General features: G+C 39.2%; 1 protein-coding gene across 7 annotated transcripts in view; it reads right to left on the bottom strand.

Moving 5' to 3' along the window:
* The window catches only part of SH3KBP1 (SH3 domain containing kinase binding protein 1), a 233,384-nt gene that overhangs the window by 28,964 nt on the left and 177,700 nt on the right, over nucleotides 1-26,720 (bottom strand). For all 7 annotated transcript variants that reach the window (XM_065677327.1, XM_065677328.1, XM_065677329.1 and 4 more), the window contains 3 exons: nucleotides 8,823-8,924; nucleotides 5,383-5,434; nucleotides 1,211-1,291 (listed from right to left, as the gene is read on the bottom strand). In XM_065677327.1, the coding sequence (XP_065533399.1) occupies nucleotides 1,211-1,291; nucleotides 5,383-5,434; nucleotides 8,823-8,924 (235 nt within the window). The remainder of the gene's footprint in view (nucleotides 1-1,210; nucleotides 1,292-5,382; nucleotides 5,435-8,822; nucleotides 8,925-26,720) is intronic.

The following is a 26,720-nucleotide window of genomic DNA, read 5'->3' as shown; positions in this document are numbered from 1 at the left end:
CACCAATGTCCAAGAATCCGAACTATGTATGAGGGACGGCCTAGGCAGTGTACCAACACACAGCGTAAAGAACATTCCTGTGCCACCTTTGCTGCCACACCTCACTGAGCAATCCCTGCCACTTCCTGGTAGTCCGGAAATGTAGGCATGACTCCTAATTCTCTTTTCAACATTTAGAAAAGCTACTTATATTTATACCGTTGGATAGTATCATGTTTATACTTCCTCCACCATTTTGACAGCTTTTTTTTTAAATCCAAAATGGAGAGCAAAGGGAGTTATTGCTAAGATAACCACAAGAAGTAGCACACATAACCAGAAATAAACATATGTAGATGAAACTGCTAAAACACCTGTCAGATCACTAAGACATATATCCAGAAACAGATCTTCGGGCAAAGTCTGAATGTTCTGGCACTGAATTGTAACCGCATCTAATGCATTTAGATGTGCATACCCGTGCCTTTTAAAAGACTGCAAGGTTGAATACTTAAAAGTTAAGAAATCCCACAAACAAAGTTGTCTGTATAATCTAAGAATCTGCTTAAACGTATGAAACTTGACACCATTAGAGAATCAGTGTATCTATTATCCCCAAACTATTCATAATGTACAATACAATGAAACCATTAAAGGTTTAATTTGCTTGTCACTGCTCTGTGTGGTACTGTGCCCCATTCCTTACAATGTTTAAACCTGGCTTTGAAGACAGATTTTTTCCATTTCTTCACAGGCTTGCCTATGACTTCTGTGACTATGATAGTTGGATGATTCATAAGCATTGATGACTAGATCTTCACAAAACCCCTCTGTGAAGCAGGAAAACCACCAACCCTGCTTTCAGCTAGAGAACCAAAGCATATAGATGTGAAGAAAAAAGTAGACACTAATCTGGGGCATTTTACTTGATGAAGGACCTGTGTTTTACTGAGCACAGAGCTTTAGATAGCATTTTATGCATTGAGAGCGTATTTCCCTTTGACTTCAAGCGCTTACCAGCTCTGGATTGGTATAATTGAATACCCTGAATTTAGTTCTAAGGCAACAATGAGATCCTTTCTAAAATGTGCAACATCAAAGATCTATCAGAGTGGGAAATAAAGATCCAAACAATGCACTTAATGAAAACAGAAACTGAGAAATGAGAATGTGCATCAGTTCCGTTTCCCTGTCTCTCGGCAGACAGCAGGCAGGAAAGCACATTTCATACCTCTTTCTTCTGTTCGATTAGGAAGACATTCTGGCCTTTCAGGAGGCACCTTTTTGATTTCATGCTTTCGATCTGTAGTACCTGTCAAAGAAAGGAAAATTTGGAATTCTGAAGAAGTCAACAAACCAGCATATATGGTCACAAACGATTTAATTCTGCAATTTCTTAAGCTTTTTGCATACTCCAATTTAAAAATGTCTTGCTAAAACTGAATATAAATCTAGATTCAAGTATTTGCTTACATCAATATGACAAAAAAGCAATTACATATTTATGTTCTCCCAGATCAGGTTCACAGTTTCCAAAATGTGTATCTCAAAAGAACAAGTACTTTCTGACCATCCCATTAAAAAAAATATATATAAAAAAAAAATTTCAATAACTACAGATTTTTAGAGTGTGAAAAGATCCTTTACCATTGCAGACATAGCTAATTGAACAATTCAACAGTGTGGAGAATCATTAGGATCAATTAGTTAGAATCAATTAATCGGGCATTTCTGCCAAAAGAATACTACAGACAAACACAGGGCTTATTTTACATCGAGTACCCTTCTCTTTTTCAACTCTAGCACTAGCTGTTCACTTCCACATGTTTGGAGGATGAGAACAGTAGTACTGACAGTATTCTGCATGACTGTTTTAATTGACAGCTTATAGCCTGGAGGTGTAAGCCTCTGTTGCCTTCTGCCTCTCTACTGAAGACCCTGATATACTGACTTTTGTTGCTAGTAGGAATACGGGAACTTGTGGCACCAGCAACGGGAGGATTTTGCAAAAATTTCCTGGCACAGGCAAGACGCAATCTTCCAGTCCTTGTATTACAAGAAATGCTTTACTGGATATTGGCTTCACTGCATTGGCTAAATACTAGGTGCTAATACCATTTCAACTTAGTAGTGTTGAAAACCGCTTTAGCTAGGACTATCAGTGTTCCAGTAAAAATTACAGTAGATGACATCCAAGAAAAGCGAGGAGGCAGGGCAGGGAACACACGCAATTTTTTTCTTCAATCTATTCTATTATATGCACTTCTAAAATACAGTTACATTTTTTGAATGCACTGTCACAACTCTCTTCTGCACCTGGTTCCTAGAAATCAGTACTCATCATTGGCCCTTGTTTCTTTATGTAACTGTGCTGCTGGACAGGCAGCATTTGCATCACTTATCGTGGCAATAACACCAAATTCCCATTTTATGGTTGGATTGTATGATCTGAAGAGTCTTTTCCAACTTAGATGGTTCTATTAAAATACTTCACTCCTGAAGTGTTGCTAGAAACAAAGCCTTCTGAAACACAAGTTATGCAAAGCACAAGTCAACATACTGATAGTCTTGCACATACTAGCGTGTTCAAGAAAAAGAGACACAAGTCCATATACCTAATTATAGTAAGATTAACAGTCATCATTAACACACAGAGGGATATTTTTAGGACACGTCTAAACCAGTGAGCCTACAAACACTGGCAAGCTCCCAGGCTCAACTCTACTCCCTGCCTGCATTGTCACCCAAATTAATAAGCACCTAGGCAGGCGCCATGATCCTGCCTTAGCTGCCGTAAGAAGGTCACCTGCAGGGAAGCTCTGGTGAACACTGTACAAGCTCCCAAAGGGACTTGGAAGAGTATTCCTACCCTCCAGACTAGATGCAGGTGTGTTGCTTATCCCAGGTACCCAGTGAAATGCCTAATGCTTTTCAAAGGGACTTGTGCGCCTAACTTTGGCTCTCCAGTTTTCACATTACTTTGTATAGTAGCCCAGCACAGATGGTCCTGGAAGTCTACTGCTATGCAGATCTGGAAATACAGCCAAACTTCCCGCTATACTACAATACAAACTAGACACCTCCTTCACATATGTGCTGCTTATACTACAAAAACCAGCTCTAATTCTCTGCTCTGATTTTATGCTCTGCATCAGAAGATACTGATATTTAATTATTTAGGCTTCAATTGACAGTTCTGTATTTATTTATCACTATGACTGGTTAAATATACAGAAATATCACTGGATGTTGTTACCTGTCATCAACAGTAAGGCTTGATGTGGGGATGTGGTAAAATACAGTATTATCTCAGTAAAGTGGTAACTTGACAAGGCAGATGATGCCAGGATGGTAATAATAACCCATGATAAACACACAGTTTTCACCTTTACATATATATCAGAAAAAACTCCTGTGCATAACAAGGACACCCTTGTAAAAAACAGTGTTTAAACTTAAACAGGGGAAGTTCAGATTAGATATAAGGAAGAAGTTCTTTACTGTGAGGGTGGTGAGGCACTGGAACAGGTTGCCCAAAGAAGTGGTGAACGCTCCGCTCCTGGAAGCGTTCAAGGCCAGGTTGGACAGAGCCTTGGGTGACATGGTCTAGGTGTGAAACATTCCTGTCCATGGCAGGCGGGTTAGAACTGCACAATCTTAAGGTCTTTTCTAACCCCAGTCATTCTGTGATTCTACGATAACCAGCCATGACTTGTCAAAGACTGAGTATGAAAACAAAGAATAGCAATAGCCTTGGCTTTGCCATGGACTTATACGGCCTTAACTGAATTGTCTGTATCCTTTATGCATCCATTTTTCTTTCTGAAAACAGGCATATTATCTTCCTATGGTGACACAACTAATGCATTGCATGCTAACAGGTACAAAAATATTAAAAGTAGTATTCTCTAGTTATAGGCATATAAATTGAAAGAAATATAATGTTTTATAGAGCTTTTCTAAAGTTGTCACTAAGACATATTTAATAAGCAGACACCACTAGATGGCAAAGTTATACTGCTCTCTCTGGACACTGTTACTGATCTTAAAATCAAACTTATGTTTTTATGAGTCTCAAGACAGACTGAAGAATAAACCATGAGTCTCAATAAGTAAACTAAATATTTAAAGTCATGATTCTGTACTTGGAGACTGCTTGACAAATTAAAACTATTTAATTATAGCCTATTGATTCACGGTAAATTGTACATGGGTATAACTTTTTCTTCTATTAATAGATCAAGACTGCAGGAGAGGGAGATTTACATTTTAAAGCACTGAAAGCTGAAACAGACCAGAGTGACAAGAAAAATGATCTGGCTAGATTGAATGTGTTCATTTCGCTTTTTTAATGTGTGCCAACACTGGGGGAAGTGGTAGTGCTGTTGCAGAATTTTAACAAATGGATTGGAGTTAAGGGATTAAAGAATTCCAGCCATAGTTATGTTTCCACCACAACTGCATTACAAATGAAAACTGACAGCATCCCCTGCCTTTTGCTGAATGGAACTGGAATTTGGTTTCTGAGGTCAGAACTGCCAAGCGTGTAGAGATTTTCACTGTTCCTAAGTTTCATGGAAAAAATAAATCACACAGGCACTTTTGAAAATTTGTATTGAGAGGTCATTTTAAAACTACCAGTACAAGTGGTTTCAGCTCTTAGTATTCATACACAATTTAGTCTAACATATTCCAAAGCCAGCTTTGATAGTACTCATCTGTTTGCAAAATCATCAGCCCCTTAATACGTTTGCAAAACTATTATCTACATGAACAGGTTCAGGATAACTCCTTTAAGTTTTATGCTTACAGCTATGAAATACTGAAAATTAAGAATCTAGATATGGCACAGAACCTTGAGACAGACAGACAGCTCCAGCATTCATGCAGATCTGCAACTTTTTGACTTCAACTCAGATGAGGCCACTGTATTACAGCCAAGTTCTCTGAAACTATCTTATGGACATGCTAAAAAGCTCTTTATCTCTAGAATAAACCAGATCTGGAGATGTAAAGTGAATGCACTTTTTCAGGTATTCTCAGACTCCAGTATACTGGGTCTATACTGCAAATACATGCATACAATCAACTTCAGTCAAGGAACAGAACTGGAGAACTTGTAAAAACTGAAGTATCAACACTTGCTCTGACTTTACATATTTAAGGGGTAAAATACGGCATTTAAAAGAGGTGAAGATGGTTGTCTGCAATACATTTAAAAAGTGCACCAGCCTTTCAGGGTTATCACCTTTTTGCAACTTGATTCTTATTTATTAGTTGTTTTCTAGACACCTCCTGCTTATCAATTTTGATACAGATAAATTCTATATAAATTTGAGTACTCTTTATTTAGATTGAGATGTGCTCACTGATATGTGCTGTACAACATCAGCTGCGCCTTACCTGATCCTTGTTTGATGATAGGAGCTGATGGAGGTGGTGGTTTCTTCGGTCTCTAAAATTTAATAACAGAAGAAAAGAGGCGGTTTTAAAATGCCTGTAAATCTCATTCATATAAAAGTTAACATTAATAGCAATAATACATTGCTTACCATTAATAACTACAAATCTTGACACTACAGATCTGTCACTAATTTCCCTGAAATAACTTCATTAAAATGAATCTGAAGAGAGAAAATATCATTGACAAATGAAATTTCATTTTTTTACTTCTGCAACTAAAATGTTCTGCTGAGAGGGATAAAAAATAATAAAAAAAAAAGTCCAGCTCATGTGCCTTAAGGTGAGAGAAGTACAGGATCTTTGATTTACCTAAGAAACCTATGCATTTAAATTTTAGTCTTGTAAATATTCCAACCCATTTTGGAAAAAAAAAAAACAAACACAAAAAAACAGATAGGCATGGCAAAATCTGAAGCATGTTTTTTCAGATGCATAAATGGAGCAAAAATGCAGAACACAGGAAATACTGCAAAGGTTACATTTTATTCAACCACTATGAGACATCTACAGCTCCAGTTGTGAAAGACAGTTATCAGAGTTTTAGATGTCTGTTGAAATGAAATAAATTATTCAAACTACTCTGTACTTTTATCTTCTTTATTATAACAATTTTCCTAATAGTTCTGTAATGGTGTGGCTGAGAAACATGAGAACCAAATTAGCACTGGAACCATTCCTCTTCATGTCTAGGCTAGGGAAAGAGTGGCTTTTCTTCTGTGTTGATGTGTGTGTATGTATACACACCATACTGGCATTTACCATACAAATCTTGGAATTAACAGAAAATCAAATTACATACCTTAACTCTCACTGTTAAAAAGCCATAAAGTATCATAATTAAAGAGAATAATGGCAAAGTACAAATTAATAATTGTTTTCTTCATATGTCTATAATTTTTTTTCTAGAGAAGGACCTTATTTCTTTTGCTACAGATAGATCACAATCACTGTTATCACAGCAATCAACCTTGCTGAGTATGCAATACTGTATATAGACTTGTGGACCTACCTTTAAGATGATTTTCCAGATACACATAGCTTTAACCATTTGGGTTCATATTTTCTATCAAACCCATGTTAATATCAAACCCCTCCTTATTATTTTCTATACATCTGCCAAAAGGATCACATACTTTCAAGATCAGCTGTTTTGCTCACTTGCAGTAATTAGTTCAGCCTATGCTCTAGAACTCCGAAGTTTTGGTCTGAATGTTAATAAGGAGCGAGTTTGCTGTGAAGGCTGAGCCCTTGCTGCTCACCCTTCCCAGCGATCTCTCTCAAATCTGGCAGATGTATTTAGAAATACATGGTGAAAAAAAATAAATTGCAGATGAACAAGTGAGAGATTCACTACAAATCCCACCCCTGATTAAAACTAAAACATTAATGTGCCTTGTACACAAAGGAGAAAGAATCCCATGGTTCGTTAGACAAAGTGGTTTTAACTGGAAGCTGATTAGGGAAATAAATTGTTTCAAAAAGGCAGACAAAGATCAGAATGGAGGTAGCATGAAAAAGCCTTAATACTGCTGAGGGAAACATGGAGAAGCAAGGAAGAATTACAAGGGTCTGTGGCTGGACAAGATAACCGAGAAGGTGGCAGAGACAGACTAGAAATGAAGCCAACAGAAAGGAAACCAGGACTGGTTGGACAAAAAGACAGCAAAACTACAGAGAAGAGACAAAGAGTGAAAGGGGAGAGGAAAAGCAAGCTGGATAAAGAAATTTGCTGTAGGGATAGAAAGTAAATCCAGATGGTGATTCAGACTCGGGTAGTGAGCTCAGGGGGAAATTCTGTAATTGAGACTGCCTAAGAGGTGGAGACTGGGACTAAGCAATGAATAGAAAAGGACTTGGACAAATACCCACGTGTGGAAAAAAATCAGGATTGGAAAACTGAGGACTGAATAATGAGATGGGAAAAAATATCAAGCTTTTGTTCAACAAGCAGAAGAGCTACTGCAACAAATACTTTCAGGCCATCGGATGAAATCCAAGGTTTCTGGATCACCTCAGAAAATACCTGACAAAGCCACTGAAAAAGTATCCATTCCCTTCCCTTTTAGAACTGATTCAAGCAGAAATACTATAGTCCTACCAGTTCTTTACTCATGTGGCCAGATCTGTGCCATTAAAAAAATTAATAAAGCTTTATTCTCCACATTTACAGCAAACCTAGTTTCAATTGCTAAGTGTCTGAACATTTAATTTATTCTACAAGTCGCCGTCACAGTACTCTGAAAAACACTACAAGATACAGTTTATAAGTTCAAAAAGACTGAATAAATTTCATCACAAAAAAAAATTGCATAAAAGATTATTTTTTTTCTTCTATAATAAACTCACTATGTTTTACAGTTTATGATTTCTGCCTCTTCTGGAAATCACCTTCTTTTATTATTAGGCCTGAAGCCAGGATATCCACTCTGCTATGGAACTGCATTTTCATCTCCCACAGTTTTTGCTGCTCTTCTACCTTCATTTTCAATAATTATCATGTTAGCTTCTGTGAGTTCTTTAATAGATGCTTTATTAAGCTTTCCAAGTGATTTAATTTTTGCCTCTGGCATCCAATTTTATTGCCAGAGATTGGAGTTGAGTGTCAGTAAGTCTTTGTTTTATCACAGAAGGCTTACACTGCCCTTGTGAAATACTCATCAAAAGCCTGATTGCAAGTTTTTTAATATCCCACTGATGACTGACAAGGTTCCTAGAAATGGAATGGACTTTTGGGGGAAGTAATCCATTGTTTTATTTCAGGAAGCTGCAGGATTTCTAAATATTGTTTGGCAAATAATAATGCCACCTTTTTCAAATAAATAGAAGCTGAAAAAGCTTCTGCATAGATATTATACCTTCTTTTTTAATAATTCTGAGAGAGATAAAGAAACATGCCTCTGAGACACCAAAAGCTCACTGCTGTTTTTCAAATCTCACAGTTAAATTTTTCCTCTTCTCATTCTGGAACAGTGTTTGACTGCTGTCAATCATACAGGCGGTATGTTAACTTTATATTCCATCACAGAAACAATGGAGAAGAGTTAACAGTTCCGGCCTTCACTGCTCACCTGACTCAGCAAATTTTTCTGGGACCTCCAGTTTCTCTCTCTTTCATACTTAGGATGCAGGATAGAGGGCTTTCAGAGCAACAGAGTGGAGGCTGACTGACTGGATGGGCCAATCAAACCCTTCAAAGAAACTCCATAATATGATTTTGACTGCCATTTCTCTTCATGGATGCTTTCTAACCCAGAATTTAATTTCCTTTAACGATTTTTTGTTATTAAAACTTAGCCAAAATCACATACCTGAAAGAGAATTTCTTTAACTCCACTTTTATTCTGTATTCTAAAGTGAAAATGGAAGAATACATTGCTTACCTCTTTCTCAAAATCAGAAGGAAGAAGCTTGACAAAGTTATCTGGAAACACACCTCGTCTGCCATTGAGTTCTCCTTCCCACCATCCCACATCAACGCAATCCTACAAGAGTAAAATAACATGAAAACCACAATGTACCTGTGTGCTGAAGTGCTCTTTTGCATAATGTCCTGCCTTTTTGCTAGAACATGACAATTTGCTGGAGTGCCAGGTTAACAGGATAATCTACCAGATAAGAACTTCAGTACTCACCCTGCATTACAATATCACATAGAGCAGGTAGAAAAGAACAATAAACATGCTGTAAGAACTCAAGAGCTTGTCAGCGTCTAAAACAAAACACTATTTTACCATTTGATCTATTAAACCAGAAAGCATTTAGAGCATGTATGATACTACTTCTCTCTGATTTAATTTTACAGAATGACAATAACTTAATTAAACATCATAAATCCCAGGAGGTAAAAAAACTCCTTTATTTCCCACATTTTCCAGAAAAGCTTGACACATTAGAATTATTACATTTCATTGCAGTCCAATTAAGAAGGCACTATACTATTGAACAATATCAAGCATCACCATTTTCTGCAGCTTTTTTGAGCAGCACAAAGCAGTCTGTGTAGCAAAACAATGCACAGCTAAATGCCTGCAATAAATCAACTAGTATGTTAGTGAGTCTAAATGATGAAAAAAATAGTACAGCTATTTTGGTCATGAATAATAACAGTAACAGAAGCTACAACCATTTTAGAAAAGTTTGTCATTGTTCCTTAATTCCTGGATGGCAAGCTTCATGATCACTATTTTTGTGTTTGCTAAAGAGAATACTTCTAGTTAAGATTTTCCACATTCTCTGAAAGCTGTAGCTGAACCAATTCAGCTCTATTCCAAAAGCCATAGGAAAGTCACCCACTGTCTGCTCAGTCTTAAAACCCTTTCAGTCAATTTTAGCAGCTGGCTCAGCCCTTGGCTGGCCAACGTTTCTACCCTCTTGAGCAGTAGCCTTAAATCTTCATGTAGTTCAGAGCCATGCAACAAATATTACACACCTTAAGCATAAAGGAAAAGGAAATCCCACAAACAGGGCATGGGCTTAACACGACAAAAACTCACCAAGGATCCCCCCATTCTATGAGAGCCAGGGCTACACAGGGCTGGGTTTACAGCTTGGACCCTGCATCATCTGGCAACATCAGGCTTAAGCTATCACTGTGGCACCACTGCTTCCACAGTTACAGAATGGGACTGACCAAGCCATCTGCTGCTGCCAAGTATATCCAGCTGTTCTGGGAGCAGAGTCACATTGTACTACGCAAGAGTTCAACATAGTGGATGCTAATATTCTAACATTTCTAACCCAACCCTGTGGAAACTCTCCCAGATTTAATGAATCACTTCAGTTTTTCAAAAAACCACATTTCACCACTGCTCAGAAAAGATAAGTTGAAATTTAGGAGCTGCGTACTCTGAACACTCAGTGGGACAGATGTAGATCTGACTGTTCTAGCTTGGGGCATGGTCACTGTTCCAGGTCATCCTTCAGTGAGGATTCTCCATCCACCAAGAATGTGGTTTTTTGCCTTGAAAGGACTTAATATGGGCTACGGAAAAAGGCACAATAATATACAACACTGGCTCATTACAATCACCTGTTTCTTTTCATTTTTCAGTAAAGTGAGAGAGTTAAAAAGCTGTACAAAGCTATGAAAACTGGACAGAGGCAAATGAAATAGGCCAAATATGACAAGTCTCATATATGTAATCAGGCAATATCTCTGGAAACAGCACTGGATCAAGGTGTTAAGAATCTTAACATTCTCATTGTGTGAGAAAATAGCTTTAAGAACATCAAGTAGAACTGCTGTCTTAATGCTGTTTATCCAAACAATTTGGCCGTAAAGGCATAACTGTTCTGCAGTACATATAAAAGCTCCAGGGTTAAAAATATCATATGCTCAAATCAGTGACTGTTGTAGCCATGCACAGAATCATAAAATCATAGAATAGTTAGGGTTGGAAAGGACCTCAAGATAATCTAGTTCCAACCCCCCTGCCATGGGCAGGGACACCGCACACTAAACCATCTCACCCAAGGCTTTGTACAACCCGGCCTTGAACACTGCCAGGGATGGAGCACTCACAACCTCCCTGGGCAACCCATTCCAGTGCCTCACCACCCTCACAGTAAAGAACTTTCTCTTTATATCCAATCTAAACTTCCCCTGTTCAAGTTTTAACCCATTACCCCTTGTCCTGTCACTACAGTCCCTGACAAAGAGTCCCTCCCCAGCATCCCTATAGGCCCCCTTCAGATACTGGAAGGCTGCTATGAGGTCTCCACGCAGCCTTCTCTTCTCCAGGCTGAACAGCCCCAACTTCCTCAGCCTCTCTTCATACGGGAGGTGCTCCAGTCCCCTGATCATCCTTGTGGCCCTCCTCTGGACTTGTTCCAGCAGTTCCATGTCCTTTTGATGTTAAGGACACCAGAACTGCACACAATACTCCAGGTGAGGTCTCACAAGAGCAGAGGAGAGGGGCAGGATCACCTCCTTCGACCTGCTGGTCACCCTCCTTTTGATGCAGCCCAGGATACGGTTGGCTTTCTGGGCTGCGAGCGCACACTGAAGCCGGCTCATGTTCATTTTCTCATTGACCAGCACCCACAAGTCCTTCTCTGCAGGGCTGCTCTGAATCTCCTCTTTGCCCAGTCTGTAGCTGTGCCTGGGATTGCTCCGACCCAGGTGTAGGACCTTGCACTTGGCATGGTTGAACTTCATAAGGTTGGCATCAGCCCACCTTACAAGTGTGTCAAGGTCCCTCTGGATGGCATCCCTTCCCTCCAGCGTATCAACTGAACCACACAGCTTGGTGTCATCGGCAAACTTGCTGAGGGCGCACTCAATCCCACTGTCCCTGTCAGCGACGAAGACATTGAACAAGACCGGTCCCAACACCGATCCCTGAGGGACACCACTCGTTACCGGTCTCCAGCCGGACATTGAGCCATTGACCACAACTCTTTGTGTGCGGCCGTCCAGCCAGTTCTTTATCCACCGAGTGGTCCACCTATCAAATTGATGTCTCTCCAATTTAGAGACAAGGATGTCGTGTGGGACAGTGTCAAACGCTTTGCACAAGTCCAGGTAGATGACATCAACTGCTCTCCTGATAGCTTCCAAAGGGGGCCTACATTGTCCCTAGTCTGTTTTTTATTCTCTACGTACCTATAGAATTTCTTTCTGTTATCCTTAACATCCCTAGCCAAGTTTAATTCTAACTGGGCCTCAGCTTTCCCAACCTGGTCCCTAGCTTCCCAGACAACATCCCTATATTCTTCCCAGGCCGCCTGTCCTTGCTTCCACCTTTTATAATGCTCTTTTTTCCTTTGAATTTTCCTCAGCAGCTCCTTATCCATCCAAGGAGGTCTCCTGGCCCTCCTGCTGCACTTCCTTCTAGCTGGGATGCAACACTCCCGAGCTTGCAGTAGGTGATCCTTGAATATCAACCTATATCAATATAATATCATATAATATCAATATAAGGGAACAGAATGTTAAATATTCATTAAAAGACAGATCTGGTTTGGCTTTGTTTTGTTTTTCAAGAGCAGTATCCAAAATGACTAAAGACTTTAAAATAAAGCCACTCTAACCTTCATCTCATCATCTGCCTAGAATTAGTCATATGCCCTCACAATGCTTACAAAACACCCACATACTACAAAAGTACAGAGAGGAAAAACTAAGAGGAAACAAGTATTTCTTTGTCAAGAATAAGTATACAGTAGTTCAAATAGAGGAGAGGATCCACTGAAAAAATTCCGAATGTGAATGGGCAATAAAGGTTTGTACAATAATACAGGCATTGCAAACTCTAGCTTTACTGTTATATTTCTGTGAAATCATTTGTTTCAGCTGCTATACAGATGACAGAATAATGCAAGTTAACTTAACGAGGTGTATTTAATATGAAGAGAAATCTTAAAATTATTGTTCATAATGCCTGTTCTTGTTGGTATTTTTCTGTAAGTTATAATGCATGAACATTGGATGATATTTGATGGAAAACAGACTAGCACTAAAAGATCATCGCTTTTATGTTCTGGTTGGGTTTTTATAGTTACTTTTCTATTTTAAGCTTTTTATTTAGCTTATTAAGTCCACCTCATCTCCTGAGATAAGAGTATGTGCTAACTAAATACATGAGCTAATCAGCCTAGTTTCTTGCATCGTGTCTGGTTTGGGGGTTTGTTTCCCTCCTCACCCCTCCATATCTCAATATTTTACTCTGATGTAATCTGTTCCTGATCTACAGATGCAGGCACTGAACAATCCTGCCATTCTTCTTCTGGTTGTTTTCTCTCATGCTCAATCTGTGCATTTCTCCTGTGTTCTCCCTTTTCTTTAGCAGGATGGCCCTTACCAAGGACACTTACCTTTTCTAGACCTTCCTGGGAGTTACACAGCAGGAATTTACCAGTTCTGTTAGACTGTCAGGCCTTTGTTAGTGAACAGGGCTTATTCCTGACTCGCTGACGTTTTCAAAATATCCACTAAGTGAACACAGGGCTCCATGAAGGACCGAGATAATCAGCTAGTCATGCATGGCATGGAAAGGCACTGTGCAGGATATTACTCTCACTGCAGAGCCAGCACCCCTCATTCCTGATGTGAAGGCGTCCTCCCACTTGGCTCTATCTACTTGCACAGCCTAGTAATCAGTGCACTCAACTGTTCTATCACATGGTGTGTTTTATAATGCCCTCCACCCCCTACGCCGCTAATCTGAAATTGCCAAAACATTTATGACCCGATTTAGATTTTGAAGATGAAAAGCTTCTGCTTCAGCTGATACCACAGCCTAGTGCCAGCTAATAAACCTGATTAAACAACACACGACATCACATACATTCTGTTTAGGTCAGATTTTTTTATGCTCTTAGGAAACACAAATCTTACTCCTACTTCTTCATTTTATTAATACACATGAATGTTGCATTCAATGCTTTGTTTAAAGCTCATTTGTTTTCATGAAGATGCTGTTTGCGTTACACAGTCATTAATCCCAAACAGCTGCAGGTTTGCTTTTTATTCTTTTCCAGCTTGTTGCTCAGGCTTATGCTGCCAGTAACTACGCTGGATTTTCATAAAGTAAATTTTCAGGCAGTTTCTCTTTAATTTTCTCATTTACTGTATTTGCCAGAGGAGGCTTCTGTGTCACCGAGCAAAAGGATCAGAGATCTCAGAAATTAAAGCTACAGATGAGATCTGGTGAAGAATCTCAGTGCTGCAGAGTGCCATTTTGCTACCCACAACTGCAGGCTTGGTCTGCCTCAGTAGCCCCTGGAAGCTCATGTATGATGCGGGCAGCAGGTCAGTCTTCATCATGAGACAGACAACCATACAAGGATACCTGAGTTACAGCTGCACAAGCTGCCTCAAACACTAACAAATGACAGAGCTATGAAGCACAATCAAGGCAGTGTGATTGAAACTATGTGGCTGCCTGTGAACACTGAGCAAAAGCTACTTCAATACTTCCAGATGCAGATCAGCCATGCAGTCCTAATCATATTGTCTCTTTTACTATATCTGCACGTGTTCAAGGTCAGCGAAATGGCTGTAATTTCAAAATTCAGGTTTTATAAAGACTGTCAAGCTATTACCGTCCACTATCAGTATTCCAAAATGTATTAACAAAGTGGATCTCTGCCTTATCTGCATGTTATCCTGCCAGACTTGTAACAGTGTAAACAAAAATCAGATGCTGAAAAATACCAAAAGTTCTATGAAAAAATATATCCCAATTACCGCAAATGTATTTTAGTTTAATATAAGAAAAGGAAAACAAAAGATTTACAAAACTGAAAAGTAAGACACAGCAAAAAAGCAGAATTTGTGTTTGACAGATACTAGAGTTCATGCAAGTTAGGTGGTATCTGGGCCAACATTTAGCTACTGTAAAAATCAACTCCTACCAAAGCTTGACTCAGAGACTGTACTCATTGACTCATTGCAGTAACAGTGCAAACAAACACCTTACAGAAATCCACTGCCAGTTCACATTGCCAATTCTGTTTTCATTGTTCAGGCAGGGGCAGATTCATGAAACAAAAATCCAGAGGGAAATTTTAGCATTTTCTTCACTGAAACACAAATCTTGGTTTTCTCCTCATTTCCCGTGAAGGAGAATCATAGAATCATTTAGGTTGTTAAAGACCTTTAAGATCATTGAGTCCAATCATTAACCAGCACTGCCAAGTCCACCACTAAGCCGTACCCATAAGTGCCACATCTACGTGCCTTTTAAATACCTCTCCAGGGAAGATGACTCCATCACTTCCCTGGGCAGCCTGTTCAGTGCTTGACAAACCTTTGAGAGTGCAGGAATTTTTCCTAATGTTCAATCTAAACCTCCCCTGACACAACTTGTGGCCATTTCTTCTCATCCTATCACTTGTTACGCGGGAGAAGAGACCGACAGCCGCTTTGCTACAACCTCCTTTCAGGCAGTTGTAGAGAGTGATAAGGTCTCCCCTGAACCGCCTTTTCTCCTGGCTAAACAACCCCAGTTCCCTCAGCCACTCCAGTAGTGATAGGGCGTGATTCCAGCAGTCTCTGCCTCTCTCAGACTCCCTGATACTCCTCAACCCACCCACCTCCTCCGGGAGCTCAGCCACCAAGCGCAAGAGTTCCTCTACCTGGGCACACCTCCCAGAGGGGTGTTTACCACTGCCATCCAATGAAGGCATAAGCACAGAGCACAGCCTGCAGCTGGCACCTGGGTGGCAGCATGCTCCCACTGGAGCTCTGCTTGGGCAGCTGTGTCAGTCACGGCGAGTGCACAGCTTGGAGAGGCCAAGGCTTTCTGCCGGGTGGATACCATTGCTCCCTGGTTGAGCTGGCAGGCCCTTGTGCATGAAGTACCACACAAACCGCAGTGCCATACCCTTGCTGCCACACCATGCCCTGTTTGCCAACCCTGCTGGTGGCACTCCTGGTCACTGGCGCTCCCCCTAAGGGCTTCTTTTATATGTGGGGGGAGCTTGGCCACTTTTGCACCTGGGCCTGCCCAGTAGTTTTGTTCCAAAATCTTGTCTGTGATTAATCCGAATGACCTTTTAGAGAATGAAGTAAAGGAAGGGAGGAGAGGCAAAATGAAAGAGGACTGAAAAGCTCTTCTATGGCAGAATCAACATCCATTCTAATTCCAAGCTCAGCAGATCCCAAATAAGTGATAATAAACTCAATGCACTGGATTTATTAGCAACATCCATTTGTGATAAGTATTAACGTAAAGAATTGGACAAAACATAGTGAGGAGAGATGTTGAGGAATTTTTGAGGAGGAATTTTTAAACTTTATAGTATTTGTGACAAATATTACACAAAATATAAGGTACTGAAATGTCTACCTGAGCTAGCATTCTTATGTTAAGTCAGAAAATTACTGTAAGAAGAGAGGGTAAACACGGGAGAAATGGCAGCTACCAGAAAAACCTAAGAGAAGGTTTTGGGGAGACCACAGAGCAGCCTTCCAGTGCCTAAAGGGGGCCTACAAGAAATCTGGAGAGGGGCTTTGTACAAGGGCATGTAGTGACAGGACAAGGAGTAATGGCTTTTAGCTGACAGAGGGGAGATTTAGATTAGATATTGAGAAGAAGAAGTTCTTAACTCACTATGAGGGTGATGAGGCACTGGAACAGGCTGACCACAGAAGTTGTGGATGCCCCATCCCTGGCAGTGTTGAAAGCCAGGTTGGACAGAGCCTTGGGCAGCATGGTCTAGGCATGAGGCATCCCTGCCCATGGAACTGGCTGATCTTTAAGGTTACTTCCAACCCAAACCATTCTATGATTCTATGAAGAATAAGAGGGAGAGATCTATCCCTCATGTAACTAGAAACGAGACATGCAAGTTGCAAGGAAATAATCTGGAGAAAACAGACCTTTTTTTTATTTATTTTTTCCCATCAGAAAGGAATATTAGAAGAATAGAAAAGACAAAAACCAAATAAAACCCCAAACCCAATAACAAGAAAGATAAGGACAAAGCTCCACTCTGAAACCTATGTCTGTGGTGACTAAAAGACTAAGGATGGAGTGGGGAAAAGAGAAAGTGATGCATGACTAGAGAGACCATAAAAAAGCCGTGCAAAGACATTTTAACATACAGGCAAAGAAATTTTCCGTTTGGAGCACTGTATTTTTCATCCTGTTATTGAATGTAAGTGAAATATAGTGAACTACATAAGTAGGGTTGACAGCACCAGATCAATTCTTAGTCTCCTTTTAGCAACTGCAGAGATCCTGTAGCTACTCATACTGGCTAAAAAAAAGCCATAAAACACTGGAGTCTTGCTTCCTCCTCTTCTGGGTGAAAGAATCATGACATTGTTTGGTCTCTTATTCACACAGTATCTTATGTTTGCTTAGTAGCAAAACTACTGCTCTTGTATTAAAACAAACACCATGCTGTTCCTTCCCTCAGCGCTCTCAATCCAACCGTAAAAAAGCAGAAGCTGGTGGAGATTGAACAGAAAGCCCCAGCATAAGGCGTCTTATACTACGCAGTCTTACAAATACTCTGCTCACTGCAGAGAAGCAGCTGTACCTAGACAGACACTACTGACAAGACACCAGCCCTAGTCATCTCTCCAGTGTAGGAGTACAGCTGGTTGCTAGACAAGAACACAAACTTCCCCTTAGTTGAACACCATTGCTGGTTGTCTTTGGTGGCAAAAGAGATGACAACAGAGGTTGATAAGGCAGAGCTGTCAGTCCCCCAATAACTTAATCTCCTCTTTATTAGCTGATGTCACATTGTTGTGACAATCAGTTGTGAATGCTCCAATGCTCCATCCCTGGCGGTGTTCAAGGCCAGGTTGGACAGAGCCTTGGGTGGGATGGTTTAGTGTGAGGTGTCCCTGCCCATGGCAGGGGGGTTGGAACTAGATGATCTTGAGGTCCTTTCCAACCCTGACTGTTCCATGATTCTATGATTCTGTGATTCAAGACCATGAAATTGAAAGATGCAAGTTCATACCCAGCGAGTGGCACATCTCTCTCACACTGAGCCCTGTCCCAGCTACGAGCCTGACAGTGACAGATTGCCCTGTCACGCAAATACGACTGAACTCTCCCTCCTGGAAATATTCGCAGCTTCACAGCCTCTTCTGCTCCTCCAAGTAGGCAGGAGTTTCATATACCCCAAAGACTGAGGGGTTTTGATTTCATATAATGCTCTCTCTCTTAATAACCAGGCTTGGTTATTACAGAAGGATTTATTTCTAGCGCATGCTGCTACTTGCAATCTAGGCTCAAGCCAGATGAAAGGATCGCAAAGGCAACCAACATTTTCTCTGAAAGTGGAAAGCAGCACTTCTATTTGTGAATGTATTTACAATAAAAACTCTTATGGATTTTTTTCCATTATTTTGCTAGGGGTCAATAAAGCATACAAATTACTATAATATTTATATAAGATATGCGCCAATCAATTTCTTCCAATTTCTTTCAGTTTCTGCAATTACTATGCACTGGTCTGCTTTTCCTCCTTTTTTTCTTCCAGCCACTTACAGGAGTTACTGTGTGTTATGAGAATGTTCCTAATCACTTAAATAAAAACCAGCAGCTACTTGTCTCTCTGTCCACTAATTACAATTTTTCTCCTGCCTGTGTTCAGAAGCTGCTGCACTTGTACCTAGACCACTGCTGAAGCCAGCTGCAGTCTTTCCACAATGGATAGCCAAGCCAACCTCATAATTTAAAGAAAAACAAGCCACCTTCTATGTGAACAAATGTGTCTATAGCAGTTTTCAAGACATCATCCATACACATAGATATATGTAACTGTCCTGGGTTCAGCGCTTAAACCATGGCAGTAACATATAAAAGCTTCTGAATTTGAGGATTAAAGGCCTCATAGAAAGACACATCTGAAGAACAAGCACTCTGCCAGTCAGCTCATACTGCATCAGATCTACAATAATACAACCTTGTCATTGGGGTGAAACAAGAAAATCATGTTAAAGCTGGGTAAAAAAAACAGTTTAATCATATTTAAGAATGTGGGTTGTTATTTTTTTTTTTAGATTCCTTGCTAGATTCACTATCATGATGCTGAAACCAACACATGTCAAACCCCAAGACATATCAAAATCCAGTTTTATTTTAAAAGCCAGAAAAAAACCCTGATTTTAGAGTCGCCATAAATTCTCATAAAACGTTGTAAAATACCTGTGGATGAAGGAAACATCTCTCCAGAGGCTTACATTACACCTACCTTGTACTATCTAAGACTATTCAAAATGATCAAGCTTAGTTACTTATTAAGCTCAGTTACTGTGATTGAGACTTCAAAGTATAGTGAAAATTCGTTGAACAGTTAAAAAATAAATGGCTATGATTTAAGGCATCTGGTTAGTGATCAAGGACTTCTCAGTAAAAGCATCATCTTAAAACCTGGCAACAAGGAAGAATGAATCTCTCAACAACTACCTAATCCAAGATCATTTAGATAAAAGAGACAGTCCAATAGACAATAAATTAGTTTCCTGAGGCAGTCCTGGAGAACACCCGTTTTCCCTTTACATACACTTTCTTGCAAATACTCATGGATTATGAAATACTGAAAGAAAAGTACAAGAAGAAACCTCCCACTGTGGCTCTATTTGGCTCCTAACCCAGGGATTTATCCCTCAGGTCCTCAGCCTATGTCCCAAAAGCCCCGTATCCTGCATGGATCATTCCCAGCTCCTGTCAGCTCTCATGCCCAAGCCATTAGGACCTTGCATCTGATAATAATAGTTGCATCTTTTAAAGCTTAAAATACCAAATAGGCAAACAGCTATATTTTTCTTTATCCATGAGGTCCAAGGCTCTACTAAGAGTTTACTGTGTCAACATGGTACAGAAGGAAATGGGAGAGACCATCAGAAATTAGATATGATTTCAGCTATGGTTACACTGCTCTTCCCAAGCAGTGTTTTTTACTGGAAGGCACAACCTCTCCAGAAGACACAAGAATTGGCCCAAGTAGGGTTCTGCTAAAAAAAAGGAAACTGACTGAGAATAATGAATGACCTGCCCTACACAGGACATTAGAGTAGAGGATGTAGCAGACCAGATGTATTTTGTCTGTTAAGTCTGTTTCAGGCTAAATCTAACCTTTTGACTTTAGACTCTGTGACTAAATAGTTTCATCAGTACCGAAGCTGAAATGCTTTGATGAAATATTTGTACAAACAGGAAAAATTATGTTGCTCATTGAACAAAACAATCTCTTCTGGGGATTCATTTCACTTGCAATGTTCAGTCAGCAGAATATCGTGGAGAAATAAATATGCTCCACATCATAAAACTCTAGCACTCCAATATTCAGATTAAAACTAAATTAGCCAACACAAACACAAAAGGTGCTGCTAGTAATTTATCAGACATAATTTATGCCTCTGATGAGCCAAGATAAAATACTTACATAATTACATTTGTTATATTTAGAAAGATTATAAAAACATTGAACAAAACATTTGAAGGATTATTTAATGCTATTAGTACTTAGGTTACAGGCATCTTAGGACCAGGGTCCTAATTACAATTACTAATTACTTGGCACTATTTGTGCACATTTACTTTCCCTTTAAATAGCTCTCCCTACCCTGAAACAGTTGGACTTCTGATAATACCATGAAACCAGCAGGTGAACCCAGCATTCAGGATAAAAGAAAGGATGAAGCTAAGCAGTGAGTCTAAAGCCCATATTGTGAGCAATAATCACAGTTTTCCAGATGCCTCAGCATTTCAGTGATAACATTTGTAAGCACAGGGTAGCAAAAAAAGTCTTTCTTTTTTTATCTTTAAATGTGTCACCTTTTTAGATTAGCTTGGCTGTGTTAAACATACTTACAAATAAACCTAACTCTTTCCAAATGATGCAAATCTTGAAGCATTGCATGCATGGGGGATACTGTCAGTACTCCTACATAGCCTGGCATGAGCTTCCATTTCTCAAAATTAAAATTCCTAGGAACAACAGCATCCCTTCCTCTGAAGGCACTGTTGTAGCACTGCAATCGGTGATAACAAGAACAGGAAAAAAGAACTTCAGTGCATACCTAAAAAAAAAATAATAATATTATAAACATACTAACAAGAAGAATATTCAAGTGCTGGCTTCTCCCCTCTCTCCTGTACTAATCTCAGGCTTCACAGCTTATTTAAGTGCTCAGCTCAAACATCAGCATTTCAGTAATGTGTCTAACGATACCAGTGAAATGTAAGCTGCACATGGTACCTTATTAGATATTATTGTCCAGCTTTATCTCTACACAGACCTTACTTAATGCCTCATTGCTAATCACAGCAGCCAATAAATGCTGTAAGATATGAGTAAGCATTAAAATTTATTTATAAACATTTAAAAGTCTTGGCTAACGACAAGGTTCAGGCAAGAAGAAAAAAAGAGAGGACAATTACTCACAGTCTGTTTTCCCTATAACTTACTGACTATATCAAATTATTTTAGAAAATCAACATATTTATTTATTTGATCATCAGTGTCCCCACAAGTTTTATATAGCTGTGTTACATGACTCATATGAGGAAACACTCATACTTCTATGCAGTGACACAAGTCTTACCCCATGCACCTGCCACACACATTATCATGTCACAAGGATGTCATTCTGCAGGAATTCTGCTACCATCCCATATGGCACAGTGTCTTGAAACCCAGCAAAAACCCAAACCTTCTCATTCCATTAGGTCAAAACTTTCAGACGAAACTCTCAGGTTAGGGAAAAGTGACCCTACCACTAAGCCAGTCTCTTGGCAAGCTGACTGCAGGAGCAATCCTGCTCCTCGACTCACCCTTTCCTACTCACACATCCCCATGTGTGCTGCAGCCAAGGTTGCCAGATGCAAGGCAAAAGGGCAGAAGCAGAACCATCCCTTTCAGCAGCCACCTACCATCAATCACATAAAACTGCACCCTTAGCATGCACACTTTACAAAATAATTTCTTATATGCAATCAGGAACTTTGGTACAAGCAGGTTTCTCAACCAGCTAAGGAGGCGGGATGTCTTGGGAGAAAAATAAGCGCTGAGCACAGCACAGAGGGCAAGGAACACGGAAAGCAGATAAGGTATGGCTATTAGGTCTGGCTAAAGATGAGTTGAATAATTCATGGTTATCTCAGGAGAGAAAAGGGCATGAACTGAGGCCCTTTATGGTATTGTTCTCTTAGAGGGAAATACCTATTTATCTGCAAAGGAAAGCAAGAAGTACTGTTATTGCTTGCATGCTATTCTTCAAATGCAAAACATCGTAAAAGCTCTCCTAAGGCTGGACATTATTTGATGTTTATTTACTGTATTCCTTTCAGTTTGTGTATGCAGGATTGTTCCAGAAGTTACAAATGCTCAAAATACCTTGTATTAAAACCCAAATAGGGGCATCTGTGTGACCAGATGTCTAGTGTCAAAAAAATCCACTGTGCTGCTCTGACAGAAAGCCATTTTTTTATTAAACCAGATCATATTTTCCCCTGCATAACCTCTTTTTTTGTATTGTGATATTAGTGAGCTCATTTCCAAAAATGAGATAAGCTTTTGACTGTCAATCAATGAAAAAGAAAATTATCTGAATGACTATTATGAAATATGACTAATTTTTTTCCTTCCTTCAAAAGAGACAAATTTAAGCTACCATACTTTTGCTTTGAAAATATCTGTTTTCTTGGCCAATTAGGTTTATTTTCAATGACCTCAAATATTACCACTTTTTTTTTTTTTTTAATTTACCCATAGAGGAGAAAACACTGCAAATTCCATCTTAATATGGAAAAATGAGTGACACTATCTATCTATTTGCTCCTATGGAAAGAAAAACTGAGAGTCTTCTAATTCTTTCACATAATCCTATAGCCAAAGGTTGTAAAATATGTGTGTGCTGTTTGTAGTTTGTAGTTAAAATTGTACAGAAAAAAATCAGCAATGGAAAAGAACCCCATAGGAACAAACGCAGGCAACAGGGAGGTTTGTACCCTAGTGACACCACAACCTAACGAAACATTCAATTAAGTGACAGCTAGCATTCTCTCTCACACCGTCCGGCTCCTGCTCCTTCCCCTGCTCATGGCCTCAACCCACTGGCAAGACTCTTGTACATAGTACTTACTAATTTAATCCCTTTCAGAGCTTCCTGCATCTGTGAAAGCAGCTGTTTTCCTTCACAGCTGCATTCGCCTTGGCAATCACTCCACTGAAGAAAGTGCTCTGGACAGTTACCTCCTGCACCATGATGAGCATTTAAAGATCTTATAATAGAGAAAGAAAACCAGGAGAATTGTTTTGGTGAAAGGGCCATACTCAGGTAACTGTCTATAAACAGAAATTAAGTGCCTAATGACTACTCTAAGATTTGGAAAATATTAAGTGCTCCACATAAGGACAGATTTCATACTCTAACATGGACAGATGCACAGAGCAGTCATTGCAACATTGAAAACATGACATTATGAAAGAAACTATCAACACTGAATCTCATTTAATTGTCTCCTCACATCCTTCTACTCTCCTGTACATAATTGTGTGTCTTACCACTTGATCGCATGTGCTTCAGGGCAGAGACTCGCTAAATGTACAGCATTTTGAACCACAAAACTTGCAAATCTACCAGTAAAAGTGTATTATTAATAGTAACACCAAAACCAAATACTAGCTTTGCAAAAACTGACGGCCATTATTATGCCTGTTTTAGAAACTAGGTTTATGGCTCTTTTTTCCCCAAGATAGAATTAAGCACTACAAATTGGATTGCTATGAAATATCTGGATTGTCACCAAATATCTAGACTGATAGTTTGTCATGTCTTTCAGTAGTGACAGGCATTACACTGTTGTGTCTTTCATGATACCAATGCACCAACTTTCCCAGTACTATCTGAAAAGCATCTGCAAGAGTTTGGGAGGCTATGTGTGACTGTTGCTTTCTTTTTCACCCCACTCATCCTTCAGACATTTTTGATGAATCCACAAGGAGGCTGGACACCCTTCATGAAACTTGCACCCCCATGAAAGCTCCTTCGCAAAATCAGAAAGGACCTCATATCATATTCATCCATCAGTTCAGTGCAACGTGTTTCTACCACTAATGCCATGTATTTGGCTGCTATCCTTTAGCACGAGAAGAAAGGTTTTGCAGTCCAGGTAGGTGGAGGCTAAGGGAAAAGCCAGATGGCGTATGCAGACGGAGCATGGCACAAGATTATTATTCCAGCTGATATATTGACATCTATTAATTTCAACATCTTGTAAATTCAGAATTAGCAGAACTGTCATTGATATTGCCCTCTACAACTCCTACTCCAACAGTAAAAATTCAGGTGAGGATACTCTTCTATTACTGTCAACTTTTCTAATTTAAAATGATTTTTGAAGTACTTAATTTTATTTATCCAGACCATTTCCATTCCTGGGAGCAAAGTGATCTTTACTGCTTAGAGCTCAGGTACACTGATGAATGAAATCAGCTCAATGAAATCTTCCCACTCTTGGCAAGTTAAACTGCTCTCAAATACGTGCACAGCTGCCAGTGTGTGCTTGATACATTTGCTTTGAAATTATTTAGCTATTATTATCAATTCCTCACACAGGTCATTTCCTGTACGCCACTGGAATCTCCAGATTCCTATGCATTTTCCAGAATTTATTAGAGTTACTAAGAAATTTGTAGTTTTTGCATGAAGAGTCTTTATTAACACTGGGAAGTAGCCTGCAGTTAGCTATGTCTAGAAGTGCTGGAAAGAAAAATCCTAAGATTTCAAGATGACAGTTGAAAACATCACATGAATCTTCGATTGCTTTAAAGCAACTTCATCTGTTACAAATACGATCTCCAAAATCAGGATCTGAACATGATAAAAGATCTTTTTGCCACTCCCGGCACAGCGCAGCCACTAGCAGTGTAGTGTTCTTGTCCTTATCCAAATGCTGTCACAAACATTTTGAAGACAGTAAAAAAATTACCTAAGGAACACAACTGCTTGGCATTACAAAGAATAACCTCTGGGGTCAATCTCACAGCCTCTTGCCATTCATGTCTTTTCAGCTTATGAACATATTTTATCATCAAATTGCACAACAATCACCTTAACTGAACATGTAAAATCACTGTGTTTTGCTTTTTCTTCTCTTCCTTCCAAAGGTGTATTTTTCTTAGATCACTTTTTGCAAAGCAAAGGTACGAAGTTTCCTGGTTTATTGCCTTGAAGATGAAGCTTTTACCTTCGTTTACAATTCTGAGCAATATTTTCTGGTCTTTTATCTTCAAATATTTTGCATGAAGAAATTAAGGGGCTACCATCTGTCCACTTTAATTTTCAGTAATAAATAAATAAAACCTTTTCTATGTATGTACAAGGGTATCTGCTTCACTGGGGAAAAGGAGGAGAGAAAAACCTTTTCCAGAAATTTTGGAACACATTTATGTGAACTTAATTTCTGCTTTTTGTCTAGTCTTTTAGGTAGATTTTAACCTATGATACTGACCAGTTCTGACCAGTAAATGATCAGCCCCCACTGATTCACTTCAGTGTCTAAAAAAACCCTTATTAGCACATTCTCCAAGTGACTAGGGAAGTCAATTGTGATTCAGCAAATTTATTCGAAGTATCCTTTGGCTATTTCATAAAAGCCTCAAATTCCCTTATCAGAGAAGACTGTAAGAAACATCTGATCAGCTTTTGATTCAAGATGTCAACATCCATCAAAAGAGAGTGAGAACTTGAAACAGATTCTGCAAATGCCATGACAAAAAAATATTGGTTTGTTTTTTATATTAGGTATATATTTGATAGTCATGACAAAGGGACTTTCATAACTAATTTAGCTGGAAAAGACAGAAATCTGATATAATCTTATCCCTTTTACCTGCAGGGGCATGGTTAAAATGGTGGGTTTGAATTCTGCATTTACTGAGACTACTCCATAGCAATTCTTTCCACAAAGTAAAGGTTTAGCATTTTAGGATTAACAGCTTCCTCACACACAAATTCTCAAATGTGTGTCCACAAATACACAGGCTCTCCTAGTAACTTATTATTTAGCTCATTTAAGTCATTCCCCTTCCTCATAGCACCTACCAAGTGTTATCTTCATTTTAAGATTATTATAATGCATTTTGCATTATTTTCATGACATTTCTCTCCCATTCTTGTGTTACTCATTCATTACTTCAGCCACTTCCATACATTCTCACTAATGCAAATTTAGTTCAAGTTAGAACTGTGAGTCTTCAACATTCCTATATACCCAACTGTGTGAAAATGATCAGCATAGTGAAGGACTTTTCATATTGACAATTTATATACTTTCTGATTTTAGCGATTTCAACAGAATACATATATGATAATGCATCTGTGGTTGTGGAAAGTACTTCGACATCCATTACTTTCTTTAAAAGCAATGGGTCTAGGTAACTGGAAAGAATAAATTCTGTTTAATGCTCTCCAGCATGGAAAGCAAGCCCTGCAAAACAATTTCCTGCAAATCGATTAAAAGACACTCTGTAATCTGATAACAAAGCAAAACCATGGTAATAGCTTCTGAAGTACTCCATAGATTTCTATTTAATTCCTCTCAGTTGGTATGGATTACTGGTCATGGAAAGGAGGCTCTAAGCACAGTGATTTCAATTCCAGGTAAAAGTTAACTCTCTAGCAGAAGCCATTGGTGGGCAGAGAGGAGAGGCTGACCTTGTTATTGCTGACTAAAAGAAAGATGTCAACAGATACCTAATTCAGAAGATCTGGACTCAAATAAAGTTACTACATTGCATGGTAGAGCATGGAGGAAACCCCACTGTTTTCAGAACTAGACATCAAAGACCTGGACTTCACA

The sequence above is a fragment of the Lathamus discolor genome, chromosome 4, assembly GCF_037157495.1.
Source record: "Lathamus discolor isolate bLatDis1 chromosome 4, bLatDis1.hap1, whole genome shotgun sequence".
Lineage (NCBI taxonomy): Eukaryota > Metazoa > Chordata > Aves > Psittaciformes > Psittacidae > Lathamus > Lathamus discolor.
This window is presented reverse-complemented; position numbering and strand designations above follow the sequence as displayed.